Here is an 18,422-nt window from a genome sequence, read left to right as displayed (position 1 = left end):
TGGTACGGAGAACATAAATGAAGCATAACTAATTGAAGTAAGACGGATTGCTATTTTCATCTTCATACATGTAAGAAACACTTATAATGGGAACTTCACAAAGACACAATGGGAACACTATTGTCACAATCACATCATAAGTGCTCACCGCCCACCACCTAGTAGCTCAAGAGTTCTGCAAGAATTTGTCTGTCTGTTTAAGGCCGGAGAGAGTTCGTTAATGAATATGCTTTCCCAAATTTGAAGGCATGAATGACACAGGCAATTTGTCTGTCACTGCACGTCCGTAAAATGTCAGTGCTGTCTGTCAGTTGCTGTCGTGTCAATGTCATGTCGTGTTCCTGTCGCATGTGGTCCATGTGTCGCATTTATATATATTACGTATTCCTGTCGCATGTGTCGGATGTGTTATTTTTAATCAAACGTGTATCAAAGAAAGAATTCTGCCAAAATATTCCAATATATATATATATATATATACATATTGATTATATGTATATGTGCAGTTACAATTTCTTAGCTGTTGTACACCTTTATGACAAAAGCAAACAGTCAGTGTTTAATTATTGGATTATCTCATTTTACTACGCAACATTTACGAATCGCGCGTACATGCGTAGCGCTGAAAATATTATGCCAAGCTGCCGTGAATATACTTATAATTTAAAACATGATGAACTCATTGTTCTAACGGCTGCATAAATGGTCACACATTGTACAAATACCGGAAGTCACTAACGACCGAACATGCTCGGCTCTTGATGGCCTCTCGGCGCTACCTTATCGCGCGAATTGTTCCGCATATGAAACGCTTCGACCGCGCCATTCTCCGTCACGCCTCTCACCATTACAAAAGGCCAATTGGCGGCGACACGAGCCGTGCGAGGCCTGTGACTCGCCGTCGCCGCGAAAGGTCAGCCTATCTCGGCTGGGCCGCGCTGCTCCGGCGTCTGACCCGACGCGTCAGCTCGCCCTGCAGTCGAGCCGAAGAAAGACCTGCGCATTCGGGCCCTCTGTTATCAGTGCCAACGACGCACTACGCTCGTATTCTACGGCGCGAGCATGGCCGTGTTTGCAGAAACGACGACTTCTTTTCAGGTCGATCAGGCCTGGACTTAGTTAGCATTTACGAGCTTCACGTGCCACAGTCCAATATGTCTTCCAGTTGTCAGCTAATTAGCCGCCTTTCGAGGCCACAACTACGTTGTTTTACGATATTGTTTTTCAGGTTTTCCCCAGCACCAGTGTCTATATTTTCCTGCTTCGCCGTCTCCCCTGTGTACAACCCAGGCCATAAAGCCATCCATCTGCATAAATGCTATCGTTTTACCACCGGCTTTGCTCGCGACTACATTAAACCTGCTGCCCCGTTATCGCCCCGCAAAGAACCCTTCCTCATTGCGTGTATTAGGCGAACAGGGTAGCGGACCTGGAGCCACCCGACCAGCTGGCCCAACATTCGGTACAATCGGAAATGACCACTGCCGGCTGTAATTGGCGTCATTGGTCGGCTCTGGTCGCCGAAGGGTGGCGGCGGGGCGCGCGGCGCCTGGCACCTGAACGGTCCGTCCGAACGACCGCCGACAGCGCGCTCCTTTACCCCTCTCCCCCCCCCCCCCCCCCAGCGGCACCACGCCTCCCCCGGGCGGGTGTGATTAACGAGGCAGCGTAATGGCGGGTAGTGGCGCTACTCTGTATTTGCACGACAGATCGTTGGCACGCGCACCTGCTGCGGATCACCTGACCTTGGCGAGTCGGCACCAGGGAGAAACGACCTGTCAAAGGTCATGTCCGGCGGAAGAGAGCCTGATGCCGATGCCCTTTGCCAGCGCAGATGGTGCCGCTTGTCGCAGGTAAGCTAACCATGGCAGACCAGGCCTTCAGCGAGAAAGCGATCTCAGGGGAAACGTCGTACCTTGCAGAACATACGCTGCCAGAAATAGCCTTCACACAGACACATTCAGGTACTGGGCAGGCATTGCATGAGATGCATGACCTAACGCAGGCAGATGACAGAAAATCTTACAGAAACAGTGTCATGCATGAAGAAAGTTTTTATAACTGAGAGGACAAAATACAGGCAGGGAAGTGGCGTCAAACACTTCCACCGACAGGAAGTCACTTAAAAGTGCTAAAAGTCACTTACTGAGACGACTCACATGACTTACATGACTTACATGACTTAAATGGCTGCAAAAGGCTAGGCATACCTATCCTCTCAATCTATCTCGTATTCTTGACCATTCAGTTGGGATCTTTTCTATTACGGGAAAATCGTTTATCCTCCTTCGATAATCCTAAAGACTTCATCTCTGCCTGAGCACTATGAAATGCAAATACGTGGCAGCAGCACTTTCATTATCATGGGGTTTTAGTCCATGGTGTTGCGACCCCTTACAAAGCGCAAACGTGACAACTTTCTAATAATCATGATTCGTTGGAGCAAATGCTGCCTCTTGAAATCCCAATGTTCTGCTAGTTCTAGCAAAATATAGTCGGAAGCCTTTTGGAAGGCGAATCTCTTCAAAGGCAGTAAATATTTTCGGTCTCCAGCTCATGCGACCCCGGACATTTTAAGAAAGTGCGTCTGATTGAGTAAAGTATATTTTCGTGAGTTTTCTAAGCAAAGCGGTGCTGTTGACGTCATTACAGTTATCTCCCTGGTCGATAAAATAGCTCTGATCAGCTACCGGTGCCCAAGTTATGTCCCCATCTAATATAAGCCAGAAGCGCGAATCTGAAATGCCTTTATTATTTACCCATTTGACTTGCTCAAATCAACGATGCATTTTAGAACGAAAGCAGAACATCGCTAAATAGCTAGGTACGCATAGCTTTTCTGTCACATCGCGCTGCTCCAGCTAAATGTACGTGCCAAAGGGAGTGATATTTCATTTGTTGGCTACCGAGTAATGTTGAGCCCTCAACGGCGGGATTATTTATAGGCATTTTTTTAACCTCGACCCGATTCGCCGTATTTCGTAACGCGGACTGATGGTTGGGGGTCGATGCGACCTCCCCTGGCGTTTCTTAACTAGTACAGATAGAGCTGAGAAAAAGCACCAATGGATTGGTCTCAATGAGGCCTCGCGATTAGTACTAGCTTTTAAGGAGTAAGGTCGATAATTGACCCCATTATTCCAAGATGAATATCAACATTATGAAAATCGCACTTTTTCAGCTTCACAGCATCATAGTACGAGACTGTGCCTCGTGGTGACACTGAATCTGAGAAGGGCATGTTCGTTATAAAATTCTGAGTATAATGATGCATATTTTTGTGTTTGATCATTTGTGATGTAGGGCTCCGTTAATGTAACAATGTCGGCCCGTCGCGCACGCTCTGCGGCATCATCGGCTGCCGCCCGCCGCCCGCGCCGGCCGTAGATCGCCATGCAAGGTTCCTAAAAACCGCCGCTGCTCCGAAACCAGAAAGCTAGGAACACGTTATTGGAAACAAAACACGCGAAATGAGTGCCCCATTGCCTACTTAAAATGTGGACGCCATCGCTCAATATTCCAAAGAGGTACCATAAAAAACCTTAGAGGGTCTCATCAACCCCCCCCCCCCCCTCTCTCATTGCGAGAAATGTCATATCACTCCTCATCAGCATCGCTCCAGTCTCGCAGCCATCGGCATTTCTCTTAGGATATTCTAGGTCCTTTTTCGACATTCAAAATAGGAGAACATTGAGGTCAGATACATCTATGGCACGATGCATTCTGTATTGTTCATGTTTGGGACGATTTCAGATATGCAAACATAAAATAAACTTAACTGTAGACATGAAGACGTGTCTTAGAGTTAATAGCCCATTTTACGTGGTTGTGTGCATAACACCGAATGCGATTTAATAACGTTTTGACTGGGAAAATTGAAAAGAACTCCGGTCGTTGGACAATGCTGGCGTCCGCGGAAAGTCAGGAAAACCGTGATTAACAGAGAAACGATATTCTTGACAGACGTAAGCTACGTCACCCTCCTTCCAGCTACTCTAACGTGCTGAGATGAGATACACATGTACATAAAATACGAAGATTCAAGAGCGACGTTAATGGAAAAGCTTTTAAAAAAGGCGCGGGATGTTTTAGTTTGGATTTATCAAACAAGCGTGATGTGCGGAGAACATGTAGAGACTGAAGTTGCCGGGTCAGATCCAACTCCTGTCCCCGGCGGCAAGTCGATCTTTGACATAGTGTTCTCCGAGCGAGATTTCCGGCACCTATCGCCGGTATTCTGCTACCAGCTGCGGCGATTTTGCGACTGCCAAAGTTCTGCTGTTTCCACTGCCAGCAGCTATCGGCTTGTGCGGAGAGTCCGGGCGACATCGGCATCTCAGCATCAAAACTCTCGGTGGTCTGATGCGTGGCTGCCGCACTGGCAATCATTTGCGTACTCGTGATAGTATTTTACACACTTATAATTTGCAGTATAATCTTAAACTTATTAAACGTCACGAAATCATTTCTTGAACTACTCAAATGAAAGAAAGCCTGAAACACACTGCCGTAATACTGCTAAAAGTAGTCAAAAAAGTTAGTGAATAACCAGGACCACGACAGCAAACATACAATTCACACCTGGTAAAAATGAGCACGCATTGCTGATGATTGAGAAAGTTGTGGACACCACGCATATCCTCAACCTTCTGCTTGCTCAAGTTCAGAAATCATATTAAAAACGGATCGTGTGTTGTAGCACTTATCTTTGATGCAGATTTCAACAACGTTAGGTTTGTTTCGGCACATCCAAAACTAGCGTTCAGTTTATCCATTGTTATGACAACTGACTGTTGCCGATGCAGTACATTCCGAATGCATTAGCGACTTGTTGACAGCGTCGTGCAAACCTGGTGACAATTCTAGCTTTCTAGAGAAGCCTCGGGTCATCCGAACATGGTTGTCGCTGGCTGCCGGTGGCCGGCCCCGCGCGAGGTCATTACTCACCGTCGTGAACCAGCATCAGAGTCACCAGCAGGCGGTACAGGCCTCGCAAGAGCCCCATTTGTGGCTGGGACGTGCTAGTCCTGGCCATCGGCCTCACCACCTCCACACGCGCGCACACGCATACAGCCGGAACCCTGGAGACGCGCTCGGGTCACGGTCACGGTCGCGGTCACCGTCACGTCCTCGGTCACAGTCACGACACCGCAGCTGGCGGCCGAGCGAGCGGCGGTCGCAGGCGCCGGCCGACTTCCCGGGAAGCGCGCGGGTCAGGCGGCGAGTCGCACCCGCGCGCCGAGCACCGCCGCCTCGGCGCCCGTTCGCGGCGCAAAGGACCCGTCCGCCGATGACGGCGGCCGCTGCGTCGACGGCGGCGGCGACACCCGGCGGCGGCGGCGGCGAGACTGGTCGCCGGCAGCGCGGCGGCGGCGGCGTCGCCGAATCGATGGCCGCCGCGGGACGGGCGCGGCGGGAGCCGCACGAAATCGGCCCCTGATTAACCGGCCCTCTGCAGCGAGCGCGGCGTGCGTGGTCGCCCCGCCACCCGTCCCCCGGGCGGTCCTGATGACGTGTCCGGCAGCCCTCCGGGGAGTCGTTCGGGGGAGACGTCCGCTCAGCTGCCGCCGCAGCGGGTCGGCCGGTCACGTTTGTCGACTGGTTTTGCTTTTCTGAGGCGGCCGTGTCAATGATCTACTGGCGGGATGGAGCCACTGGCATGGAGCGCCGGCTGTGGCGCGCACGGATAGGACTTCGGCCGTGTTACACGCAAACCGCAAGGGTTAGCAGTCGGCTCTTAATGCTCGTCCCCCCGCCGGATTTGCATTGGATTTGATCTGTGCTGGCTGCTGCCGAAACCGACCCGGGATAGACGGTACTGCTACAACTCACCCAGTAACCAAAAACGTAGCCCAGGTGAGACTACCACACTGCAGACGGGTTACCCTTTAAGATTGTTCATAATCATATTTGTTCTTTCGTAATGCAATAACAACAAGACCGCAGTGTTCATAGTTCGCAGACATGCATCAAAGTAAACGCACTCTCATGCTGACGGATCTAAAGGCGTTACTTTGAGTGGCGAATTCGAGCCTCCAAGAGGGGCTGAGCACTTTTAAAAAGAACGGGGAAAGACAAAAAATATTGTGAACGTCACATTGTGGATCCGCTACTCTGAGAACTCCTGCGCACTATATTACCACTGCGTGACGTTAAATTTGCTGATGCTTCCTTGCGCCCAAGTCCGGTCAAAATGGCTCCGAACTGGACGGACGTTTCCAAGCACACTTTCGCTCGGTTAAACTCCATGTGAATTATATAGCTTCTGATTGTAAATAATTGCTGCAGGCCGAATCATAAATCTAATTTAAGTCACATTCCTAAAACAGTCCAAATCACGCGTTGCATCAAGTAAACCAAGACGATTTACCCTAATTTTGAATAGAGAGAAATGTTATCAGCCATTATTGAAGCCCAATCGAAAATCTGCTGTACAGGAGCACAACGAAGGTGCTGCAATTTCAAAAATTGCTCGAACCATATGCCAGCTATTAAAAGCTAGGGAACATTTGTAAATGATGTTCGACACAGTCCATTCGGCAAAAAATTTTGCTCTTCAGAGACAGATGCTGGAGCATCGACCCGAAGAGCAAATGATTCCCAAGGTCGCTTTAGACATCCCGGGACTCTTGTAGGTAACGGGACGCCATTACGCGCGAATAAAGCTTTGTCCATCCCTAGTAAGAGCTGGTTAATATTATTAACAGCAGCTGCCTGGCTGTCTGGCATGTCAGGAAATGATAGGTCGGTGGTATATTTTGTTCTAACGTAAGATAGTTGGATGGAACAGCGGATTATCTCCGAATGTTAGACAATGCGCATTGCGGCATGATTGTGATAATGAAATGTGTAATCACGTCAGCTGGCACGCAGGCCCTGTTTTTTTAAAGACAGGTGGCTGGCTTTCCTTGAGAAATGTCATATTCAATATTATGTATATGTGGCGTGATAGATCCTTTGGGCTGTTATGACTTAGAACAGACCATCCCTACGGCAAAATATGGGAACCAATTGACATACGCGAACTGAAGTCCCTTGTTTAATATGAAGCACTCATCTCTGCAAACTCTTGCAGCACACTCTTGCGCCACTCATCTCTGCAAACTCTTGCAGCACATCTCTTGCAGCACTCATCTCTGCAAAACTAGCGTATTTTATCGCTTGTGATTTCTTGTAATTTGTTTTTTTCTAAGTGTGGGCAATGTGTGACATTTTATAACGTGCGCTTAGAGGAAAAACGTGTTCAACAGTGGCTGATATCCGAGCGTCCGTTTTATCTTTGTACTTTTCAAATCTTTTAGCTAGGCCTGTGACCGAAAATGCATTCAAATTACACCTTACTTAAAGGAAGTGTCACACATTTGTTTTGGATGTTGAACTGGCATAGCTACCTTAAAGATCATTCGGTACAGTTCACAGCCCTGACCTGCTTAAGACCTAAAGCCCTGCAGTTTCTGAGCTGCACGCCCGCGGAGACGTGCAGCCTTTTTCGTACTGACTATTTCAAGGTTACCCATGCACCCATCATAATAGCGTCATTCAAATCCTTCCATTCTATTGGCCATGCGACGTTCAAGGTCAATTAAAGCATAATTGTCCAGTCGTTCATATCTGGCGCTCGTGAACCCGATTTCCAGATAAAACGGTCATCAATTGGTTCCCAGGCAACGTTGTGGAAGCTGTGCAAGATTTTAACATGATGAATTATTTGGGTTAGAGAGCCCTTCCAACCAGTAATAACAATTTCGGAGCTATGGAATGAAGAAGATTAGATAACGGTGAAGCAGGACCACATGCGACTGCCGGAGGGGGCAACCAAAGAGCCTTCGCACGCGCAGGGACCCCGCTGCGGAGTGTGCGCCGGGCGCCCGGCCAGGGTTGTCCTCCAGGAAGCCCTCGACCCTCTCGTGGCTAGAGAACGCAGCCTACCGCGGACAAGCGGGGCGTCGCCAGGGCTCAGGATAAGGCAGGAAAGAGCATGACAGGGTAGGGTATATTGACACGACGTTGCCTTTTGTCTTTGTTTTCGGTTTAAGGCGCTTCGGCCCATTCAGACCATTTCACGCCGAGGAAAACTAAAATAGGCATTGCATACGATTATTCATATCACTGGAAGCATGTTTGTACGTTCAAAAGAAACGAAAACAAAATATCAAGCAGATGCGGATGATTATTACCTAAAAGGTTTTTCAAAGAAGATTCCAAGTCATGTCGGTGGCAATAGGTCCGCAGAATATCTAGCTCTTGGTATTCACCACATTCAAGAATAACATGTTCGACTGTAAGAGGACGACCACATGTCTGACAGAGCGATGAGACTGTTGCAACTATACATAACTAAACGAAATTTGTGTGTTCAAGCCAAAGGCGGGTCAACACCTTCTCCTCCAAACGGTCCATGCGGTTAGCTGATGTTCAAGGCTGTAACGTCTACTTTGATGTGCTGAAGTTGGGTTATATCGCTTTCTGTCCATTACCGTTGCCAGACTCGTGTTGTCAAGTTACGAATTAGAGCTGCCGGCGACAGGCGCGCAACATACGGGCCTAAAAAGCCGGCGGGCTTTTGGCGCGGGTCGCTGACAAAGTTGCGGCCAATGGCAGACTTTCAAAATAAAAGTTATTCTAAATTGTGTGTTTGCAACACAGATGCACAATCAGTTGTTGTTGCACCATCAAACGTTGTTCTAGACATATTTATTCTGTGATGCGTACAAGTTTATTTCTATTTTCCTTGAATACATCACCATGCTGCTTATCCAATAAGCGGCATCTACTATTCGTATGAACAATACTATACAAAATGCATTTGGTTGTGCAGGTAGCTAACGCTAAGTGAACCCAAAACACTCGGCGCACGTTCGACGTGTTAGTCACCGCACAAAAGTGTATAGTACGTCAGCGTAGTAGCGGGATCGCGGCCAAGTGCGACGCCGTATGGCGACCTGCAACTGAGTCACTGAGAGCTTTACAAAAATGCGAGATGGCGCCTGTACCGGCGCTGACTGGGCAATTCAGCGGGCGGACCGGAGTTTCGCGTGGCCGTCCCAACAGACATGTTGGCGACTGCGGTCCGATTCATTACATGAAGGGTCACACAGCTGTATTAAGTGCTTTGAAACTACCTGGAGGCGAGCAGCCGTGCACCTATTTGGGAAGCATCTGCAGTGAGCCGGCTGCTCCTGTTCTCGACAGTCGCATTGGACGGTCACGCACGCAGGGCTTCGATAGTGTTATGGTTAACGCGTCTGCGTTAGCCACTGCGTCTGGCAAACCACAGGTACGGAGATCGATTCCCCGCGGTATCCGCCCTTTCTGCCAGGGTGAGAGGAAGGTGACGCCACATAGCCTCAGCAGCTGAGTGTGTCGCTAAGTCCCAGTGACGGCGTGGTGACGCATGCCACGCTATGCAGTAGATTGCCAGAATGCCACGTCGAAACATGATGTAAGGAGTCAGGCTCAATGGTGGCATGACGTTGCGGTTTATGTTAACAAGCGGACAACCGAAGAGAAACCTGCATTAATCGGGCGAAAAATTTGGATAAAAAATGTCTATAGGTGACAATGATACTAAAAGCGTCTCACTTTATCACGGGACAGCCATTTACAAACCTTCATTTTCCTTGGCCAGGTTTTGACAGCCGTCATTTGTTAAATATTGCTACGTTCAGTCCAGCTAACCACTCAGGTTCACAGACGGGCGCACTCTGGAAGCTAAAAAGAGTTCATTTTCCATCATGGGCTCGGCACCAGGTCACGAATCATACATTCATGAAGGTGCGTCCATTTTTCGAAGGGAATTACTCTTGACACCGCAGCGGCGCGGCGTTGGTAAAGATGACGCTCTCGTGTCGTGCTGTCCACTTTACGTCGGAAAGCGCCTATTTATGAAGGACGCCGAATTTCCGTCGCACGGTCTGCTAACAATCAGATTAGTGCCACGTTCAGTGAATCCCATGTTGTGCCCCAAATCATGCGTCACGTCACAGTTATACGCCGATTACATGAAGGAGCGTCCTTGTTGTGCGCGCTGGCCGCTCCATGTCAGAGCGACGCCCATTTATAAGGATGGTGTGAGGTGCCTAGTTTCGGAGAAGAACTACGCTGAACAACACGAGACACCCGCTTAAAAAGGTCGCCTGGGTTTTGAATGATTAGTTCCAGTGCCCGTTGCAGGGGCGTCTTTTTTGAAAGAGGTACTGATCTTATTCCATTGTTTCCACTCCAGGAGAACCACCTTATATGGAAAGAGTGCTCGTTTCTCACCAATGCTTCTCTTCATGTTTACTGGGATGCCTGTCACCCATTGACAAAGAACGTCGTTTTCCAATGAGATTTCTGCTCAAGAACACGACGGGGGGTGGGGCCGCCTCTCTGAGAAGTAAGCATCGAGGTACCCGAGCAAGAAACGCCCCATTTCATGGGAATGCCGATTGTGTGAAGAAGACACCCCACATACCCATCGTGTCGCATTTAAAGTTAGATAAATTATATACATATATATATTCAATTCAATTCAATTCAAAATACATATGAAAGGGGACGGTAGAAGGGCTTTCGTTCCTGGAACGAGTCCAAGCTTCCATCACGAGTCTGGCCTATATCACGAGGGCGCGCTTTGCATCAAGGAGCACCGAGTTTTATAACCACACATTATTCATCAGTGTACGGAGGCCTGCATTTATTAAAGAGGACATGTGTATCTCATCAGTATTATCCATGTAATCGCGGACGTGCCTTTTATGAAAGACATGAAATGTTCTTCCCGCGAATTGCTCTCAGTATCACAGGGATAGAAAAAGCTGGGGGTGGTTGCATCCGTTCTTATTCTAAACTCTTTTATACCATAACTTCTAAACATAAAACCAAGATTCTAATACCTGCCGAAAGCCAAAACGCTCAGGCGTGTCTTAAGTGGCAAAGTTTTGGACAGTACGCTTTCTTTTTTGTAACTGACTTTGTAATGGACCCGTTTTAAATCATACAACGTGCCACACGCGGAGGTAAATAGTGTGGCATGCTGGGGCAGATACATTTTTTTGCATGGAGTATGCATCGCATGACAAGTAAGTTGAATCCGTAGCAGCATCAAAATTATGCTCCCTGTCTCTTTGTTCAAACTCGGCGTCATTGCGACATTACTAATTTGGTAAATCAAATAGCATTATGTTAGGACCGTTGTCACCCTGGCTTGTTTTACTCCGGGACGGTGTATGTAAATGTGTATTGTAAATGTCGAATCATTTTTAGAAGACAAAAATTCATGGCAATCAAGTTTTCCAATCATTGACTATAACTCGGTCCCCAGCATCATCGTCGTTTCGTTGCGCAACCGATATAACATGCCCCATGCACAGCTGACTTAACATACACCATGCACAGCTGACTTAACATGCGCCATGTACATCTGACTTAAGATGCACCATGCACAGCTGACTCAACATGCACAATACACAGCTGACTCAACATGCACCATGCACAGCTGACTTAGCATGCGCCATGCACAGCTGACTTAACATGCGCCATGCCCAGCTGATTTTACATGCACCATGCACAGCTGACTTAACATGCACCATGCATAGCTGACTTAACATGCACCGACCGACATCTTGAGAGTTCGTGTTACTCCAAAATGCTTAGATGCAGAATGCGAGACGTTTTCCCGCTTTGAGGCACAGCAACTTCCACGGCTCTCAGTGTGACATTCAGATTAGTCTGGCAATGCATACCAAATTGACGAACCGCTCAGTCAAGACATGTGCATGTTTGCAGCGGAGGCACACTGAGGGACAGAGAGTGCTGCTGTGCTTCAGCTGAGGAGCTCAAGCTTTTCATTTTTTGAGAGCAGTTCCTCTCTAAGATGCATCTTCACCACATAATTCCGATGCACCATGACCAAATTTGAAACACCACCTAAAAATGGTATGTCTCCCGAATTTAGCGAATTCTTGCGGCTTATATATCGCCTTTCATTCGATTTTGAGACTGCAGACAAGAGTGTACCGTATAACATTGACTCAAGACTGTCATGCATCGCTTGGTTTATGACAAATCGCGTCCCGATGCCACTTGGACATGATAAAACGGACTCCACTATCCACCATTGCCTCCATGAAGGGGCACACCGCATCCTTGTGATGTCCCTTTGACCCGCTTATTTTGTAGGACCGCTCTTGATGGCTAGAAGTCGTCTGTATTCTTTACCATCCCCGTCCACGACCACAGGGACACCGCTCGTTTCTGGACGCTGTGTCGTCGCGATCGAGGAGGTAGCGTGCCCTCCCCCACCCCACCCCAGCCGCTGTATCCATCATTATTGATACCCTGGTCGTTAAGGAAATCGTTATGTTCTCGGAAGTTTAGAGAATAGATTACCTGCGGTGTAACGTAAATAGCTGAAACAGTTTGGGATCTGCTTCTCGTTAGTTACTGAGTTTTAAGGACGCGGCGACCGCATTGGCTATTTACGCCTCGCACCCAATGACTTGCGTGCGCGCAATCTTATCTTCATAATTCTGACTAAGTTGTTTGCTATTTTCCCCTTGTTTAGATTGAACAAGAATATTCTAATAGCTGCAGCACTGTGATTTATGTTATGATTCATTGTCATCCGGAACTGACGGCGTTGTTTTGAGAATCTTTGGTGACACTCTTGAATTCATACTGACTCTAGTTAAGTCGATTTCGTCCAACTGCTTTAAACATGCAGGATTTGAATCTGATTTAAAATACACATTTGATGATTTGATTAAATTTGAGCCCGCTTCACATTAAAAGCCAGAGGTTTGAATCAAGCTTAATTCACAACAAATTTAAGTGATTCTTGATTGAATTCTAGCTGAGAACATAGCAAAAGTCTGCAATGAACGAAATCTGGAGTGGTGTGAGCAGACAGCATACTTACCCAAATGAAAACAATAGCGTGGATAGAGCGACATCACGGGCTGATCATGACGCAGTCACTGTTACAGTCACTGTCCGCGCTGCAGTCAGTCACTGAACACTGTCACAAACAGTGCCTGTCCCTGCCGCAGTCAGTCACTGAACGCTGTCCCCGTTGTCAATGAGCACACCACGGCCAAAGCAGAGACCTTTCCATGGAAAGTTTTCAACAATCTGTTTTATGGCTCCTTTAGTGTGTCAGTTTATGACCCCAGCGAGCGTCGAGCCCGGTTGGGATCGTCCTGTTTGGCGGTTCGTGTGCCGTCTACGACACAAACACGGGCTGACTAGCGGGTCATTTCGTCGATAAACCAGCGACAGCGGGCGCCTGCCACGTCCCGCCCCCTGCCCCACGGGAGTCATTACCCGCAATCAATTGGAAAGCTTCTCCCTCGGCGTTCAAAAAGCCACTCATCATTCAAATCCGCGCACCGCTCCGCAGTGTAAAACGACCACATGTGTGGAGGAGCGCTCAGATGGGGGCCGCGTAGGGACAGGGGTAGCTCTGATCGAGTAATTGGATCCGTCTGTGCTCTGATTGGTCAAAGTCAAGCATCCCACATTCTAAGCTTGCAAGGACATACAACCCCAAGTTTTATAACGCTGGACAAGCATGGCTTAGGACATTTGCATCATGACATGCCGCAGGTGGAGGATGTACATATCATTCCATTGCTGACTCCGGCTAGGTGGCCTCTGTCCTAAAAAGCTAACACGATGCCGTGCCACTGGATAGTGGGCTCCCGAGGAGCTGCACGCCAGCTTACACTAGCAGCATGCATTGGCTGATAGCAAAAATGCAGCATATTCCGAAGGGAACTGGAAGAAAAATGCATGACGACTTCCAACACACGACCTTTTAATTAAAGATCCGGTATGTTACCGATCGAGAAACTGAAGCCGCTGGCCATATGGCGAAAGTAAAAAAACTCACGACGTACCGTGCACGAAAACTTTGACACGGTGCGCCGTGAGAGTTCGGCTTCCCTAGACCAAAAAAGTCGATGGATCGACACTAGACAATGAAACAATCTTTCGCTTGGTGCTGACTGCGTCGTCATTGTCCCGATCCAATTCGGTTCACGGCTCTGTGAAAAGCAGACCTTTAACACGTGAGCCCTATGAGCTAGTAAGAAAGGTACGCCGTGGAGCGATTGTGCTACCAACGTACGTCGGGGGGCTGCTTGGCTCAGGCCTGGACAGGGTCGGTCGCAAGAGACCGCTGGTTCTGACGTTATCGGCCGGTGCAGGGACAAGTCGCCGGTACCAGCGCCGTCCACCCAGCACAGCCGGCTTACTGCGCCCTGATAGACGTGCCGGCGGCCCCGGAGGCTGTCCCGCAGACCTGCCCCGACCTCCCGCCTCAACAAATCGAGAACGGCGCCACTACGCCGCGCCGTCTCCCGCGCGCCGAGCGGGCTCGATGCCGGGCTTGGCGGCTGCAGTCTGCCCGCCTCAGTCGTAATGGGAGCACTAGCCGGTCACCGGGCCCGTGTTGAGCACGCGGATCGAAGCCTCCACATCGCGAACCACGAGGTCATCGCGTAATGAGGGCGTGACGTTGGGATAAGTCGCTGTCAGATGATTTGATGCCTGAGTTGTGGGGTGGGGGAAGGGGAGGAGCGCGGCATTTTGCGCGTCTATGTATAACTAATAACGCCAAAAAACGCTCACCGGAGAAATGTGTCCGGCAAGGTGAGGTGTCAGATAACGCTTCATACTTCTTCTTTCCATGACAGGCGTCGAGCCTGCTACTGCATTTGCCTACCGATGGTTGCTTACTTTAAACACGCGCTGTGCGACATTGGGTGACTGGCAGCGATGAAGCGTGTGAGTGTTACTATCACGTATAGGATGCCAAATCCAAGCCAAAGAAACCAGAAGCCTCTAAAAACCCACTGAAAAGCGTGCCATTTCAGTACATTGGAACGTTTGTATTGCACGAGGGCCTATAAGACATGTTACGGAAAAATGCAAGTAAAAACGGTCACCAATAAGGTTATGCTACGCGTCTGGTACCAGAGGTACGGAGCTCAATTCTCCGTGATACCTGCCCTTCCTGCCAGGTTGAGAGACATGCGACGCCAGCCTCAGCAGCCGAGTGTGATGTTAAGCCCCAATGACGATGAAGGCTCACCACGTACTGTTCGCACGACGAGCGAGCAACTCTTCCATAGACTCAACGAAGCTATGAAATGTGAATGCTACATTTTCCGGCACTTGGTTGAAGGGATACAAGGGCTAGAGTGACGCAACAACTAAACATTTAGGAAAACAGCAAGTGCTTGGACTGATCTTGGCTTAGTGAACTGGGATAATACTTGTGAAGTTTTCACGCTCCAATATATCCTAGTCATTACCGTAGCGAATGACTTTCCAAAATGATTTTAAGAAGGGTGGCATTAAACCCTGCGTTGTCTATTACCGGCGTCGCCGTGGCTCTAGCAGTGTCTACGTAATTTTGTATGAGTCATGTTTGAAGGTAGCACATTCCCTCACACCATGCATTTAGTTTGAAATCTTTATTTACCCCGTTTGCGAAAGATCTGGCATCAACTCCTAAGGAGCCTCGAATCGGGCAGATAGCGGGCGCGCGTTGGAGAACGCCTGGCTGGCAGCACTCATCCAACCACAATTTTTCCCGGTGCGATTCTTTTTTTATTATGCATGAAACGGCATTGGTCTGGTATCGGCAAGCTGCCGGGTCATCAAGATCGAGTCTGGTTTCGTCCCATATTGGGCGACGTTTTCATGATTCTACACTCTGTTCCCTCTATCCATTGTAAAGGTGGGGCAATCCTTTAAGGACGTTGCAATATTGCACGCCCGGTTAAACGGCTTGTACACGAGTGTTTTGAAAACTATGCAAGCTAAATTCCAAAGAGCTGCAACTCGTAATTCTGAAGCATCAAGCTGCACAATGTTCTCCCTGCTTCCGCATGAAGCCGTAATTGGCGGCTGTGAAGCATGCCCTTTCATAGGATGTGACAGCCGAGCCGAGTCTGTGTGAACCGTCCAAGCTGAACATTGTCTGTTTGACCGTGACTCACTCCACCCCATAACTAGGTCGTGACCTTGTAGCTGGGCGCCTTGCTATCGCTTCCAGGCAAACGGCTGCACAAACCCAAGAGCGGGACCCCCAAGTAAGTCGAGCTTTAAAGTTTACTCAACCGTGTTTGCTTGGAATGGCGGCTCCATGAAGGAAGGTGGGGGGGGGGGGGGGCACCACGATCTGGACAAAAAACGTCGATGAGTTGCGGGCTTACACCTATGTGGAAGCAACCCTGGGCGAAATTCTTGAGAGGAGTCGTCTGTCGACGAAATTTGACATTACCCTCGTAGCTTGCATTAAAAGCATTAAGCTGAAGCGGTTTCCATCCCCAAATCATCAGGTAGAGACGCCATCCTCGTGAAGGGTTCGGCCTAAGCTTTGAAGCCTTTGGTAGTTCCTTTTCTTTCCTGCAAAGTGCTACAGTTACATCAATTTCAAAGACAGCATATTTTCCTCAAATCGCCATCCTGTATGGACAAGGTTTGATTTGCTAACGATAATATTATGTATGACAGGTACCTTGGCATTGTACGACGCGTTCTTGAGCACCTTCTCGAGGCGCGGGGAACTTGTAGGCTGCTTATTCTCATCCGGAGCCTACCGGACAATATTCGACAGTTCCCCGATCGGGTAGCTCCAGGCAAACGCCAGCCATGCTTCCATTGGCTGGAAATATGAGTGCTTCCTTTGTCGCTATTTGCACGACTTGACAGGGCAATGAGCGTGGACGCCAGCTTTCCTGAAGATGTTCATCGACCTCGTTTCCACCAAACGCGGCTCCAGTTAGCTAAAGTTATCCCTGAACGATCTGCTGACAGCCAGAAGGCAGACTTTCACCGGGACGGCTTCCTGTAAGGAGCGTTACCTGGCGTGTTTTCTGGGATCACGTTCACTCCGCCGAAGGCCTGGTGGGATATCTTACTCCCAACCACCACTTGTAAGGAAAGTTCGGTGGTGTGGCTTTTGACACCTCAGAAATATGTTTGGTACAGGCCCAGTCGTTGTGGTAGTTTATGGGACGGTTAGTGGGTGGGACGGCTCAAATGAAGACTTGTTATAGAGAAGCCCTCTCCACTCGCCAACAGGCCAATCCACGCGCTCTTTGCAGAAACTGGGTCCTGTAAAACCGTTGTTCAGTTAGTCAGGTTAGGTCTGCTATGCATTGTGTAGACTTTCCGCCACATCATGTCACCTAAGTACTTTTCATCAATTTTTCCCACGTGGGATGACACGTGTGAGTGTCTAGGCTATCTTGGTCTCAGGTTGACCTTCGCTGATGGCGGCTTCCGTAACAATGCGTGCCGTTAACGTTTAAACACGTATGATCATGGGCGTAGGAATAAGGGGAGGGAAAAGGGCTTGCCCGCCACTTTTCGTTTGACAGCATGGAGCAACAATGCTAATCTCTCCACTTTCTCCGGTTTAATTTGCGTTTGGCTTGCTTTCACGCATCCCAAGTTACCTAGTTCACCGGTCATCTTCCTACAACCGTACTGATGAAAATGGTATCATGTTGTAGATGGCAGCACCGTATGCTACCATATTACGATGGTGAACAGACATATTTGGGAGCTAAATCCAGGCCACTTCAGTGCCAACAGTCTGCTTTTCTTTACTATCGCCTTGGTTCCTTTGGTTTCCTGTCAACAGTCTCCTCAGCAGGTTCGTGAAGTTCAAGATGGATTTGTCATGCCGGTTATTTTTTAGGGAACAAAGCGCGGTTTTATGGCTTTTGTTACCTTGTTTTTCACGCCTCATATTTTAAGGATTCAAATCTATTTCTGCCTAAAATACTGCGACAAGACTCATCTCTGGAAAAATAGCCAGCGGCCGAACTTGAGCCACATGGAAAAATGTGCAAAGCAAACCGCGCAAAAACAAAACATGTGTCTGCCTGAAAGCGAAAAAACCCACGTTGGGGCATATTGGAATTTTACTATAACACAAAATTCTAGCCAGGCTGGGCCCAGACGGTATTTTGACATGTAGGTTATGGAGTTAGATGCCTCCAAATGACCCAGGTACATGCCTTCCAAATGACACAAAATGCCTCACCGTAGTGGAACTTCACCGCTCCAGTGGAAACAATGTTCAGGTGGATGTTTGATTTTAGAAAATCTGGGCAGTCTTGTTTGGCAAATGGTATAGATAGGTCAAATAGGCTAGACTGTGCGTCAGGAGGAAACAGCTTTAGGTGCGTACATAGGAGAGTAACTAAGACTTTCACTTCTCTCCAAAGTATGCTATGTGTATTAAGAGCGCACAAAGCCTCCCCCCCCCCCCCCCCTCCTTCACGGTCACCGGGAGGCCACCGGGCTTACACCCGAGGAAAAATATTTTGCATAAGGCCTGTGCGGATGTTGAACGCTTCCAGTAGCTGCAGAACTTCATGCTGGGTCTTTCAGTTTGCACCATACCAATAGCCCAATTG

The 18,422-nt window shown here is 48.7% G+C and overlaps 1 protein-coding gene across 1 annotated transcript in view; it reads right to left on the bottom strand.

Moving 5' to 3' along the window:
- Positions 1–5,187, bottom strand: part of LOC119101063 (zwei Ig domain protein zig-8) — a 75,288-nt gene extending 70,101 nt beyond the window's left edge. The window contains exon 1 of the mRNA XM_037224312.1: positions 4,948–5,187. Coding sequence (XP_037080207.1) covers positions 4,948–5,035 — 88 coding nt within the window. The 5' untranslated portion in view covers positions 5,036–5,187. The remainder of the gene's footprint in view (positions 1–4,947) is intronic.
- Positions 5,188–18,422: the final 13,235 nt, after the last annotated feature.

Source organism: Pollicipes pollicipes, unplaced genomic scaffold, assembly GCF_011947565.3.
Source record: "Pollicipes pollicipes isolate AB1234 unplaced genomic scaffold, Ppol_2.1 Scaffold_4881;HRSCAF=5763_pilon_pilon_pilon, whole genome shotgun sequence".
In the NCBI taxonomy this organism is placed as follows: Eukaryota; Metazoa; Arthropoda; class Thecostraca; order Pollicipedomorpha; family Pollicipedidae; genus Pollicipes; species Pollicipes pollicipes.
Note: the sequence above shows the minus strand (reverse complement) of the source record. Positions and strands in the feature narration are given on the sequence as shown.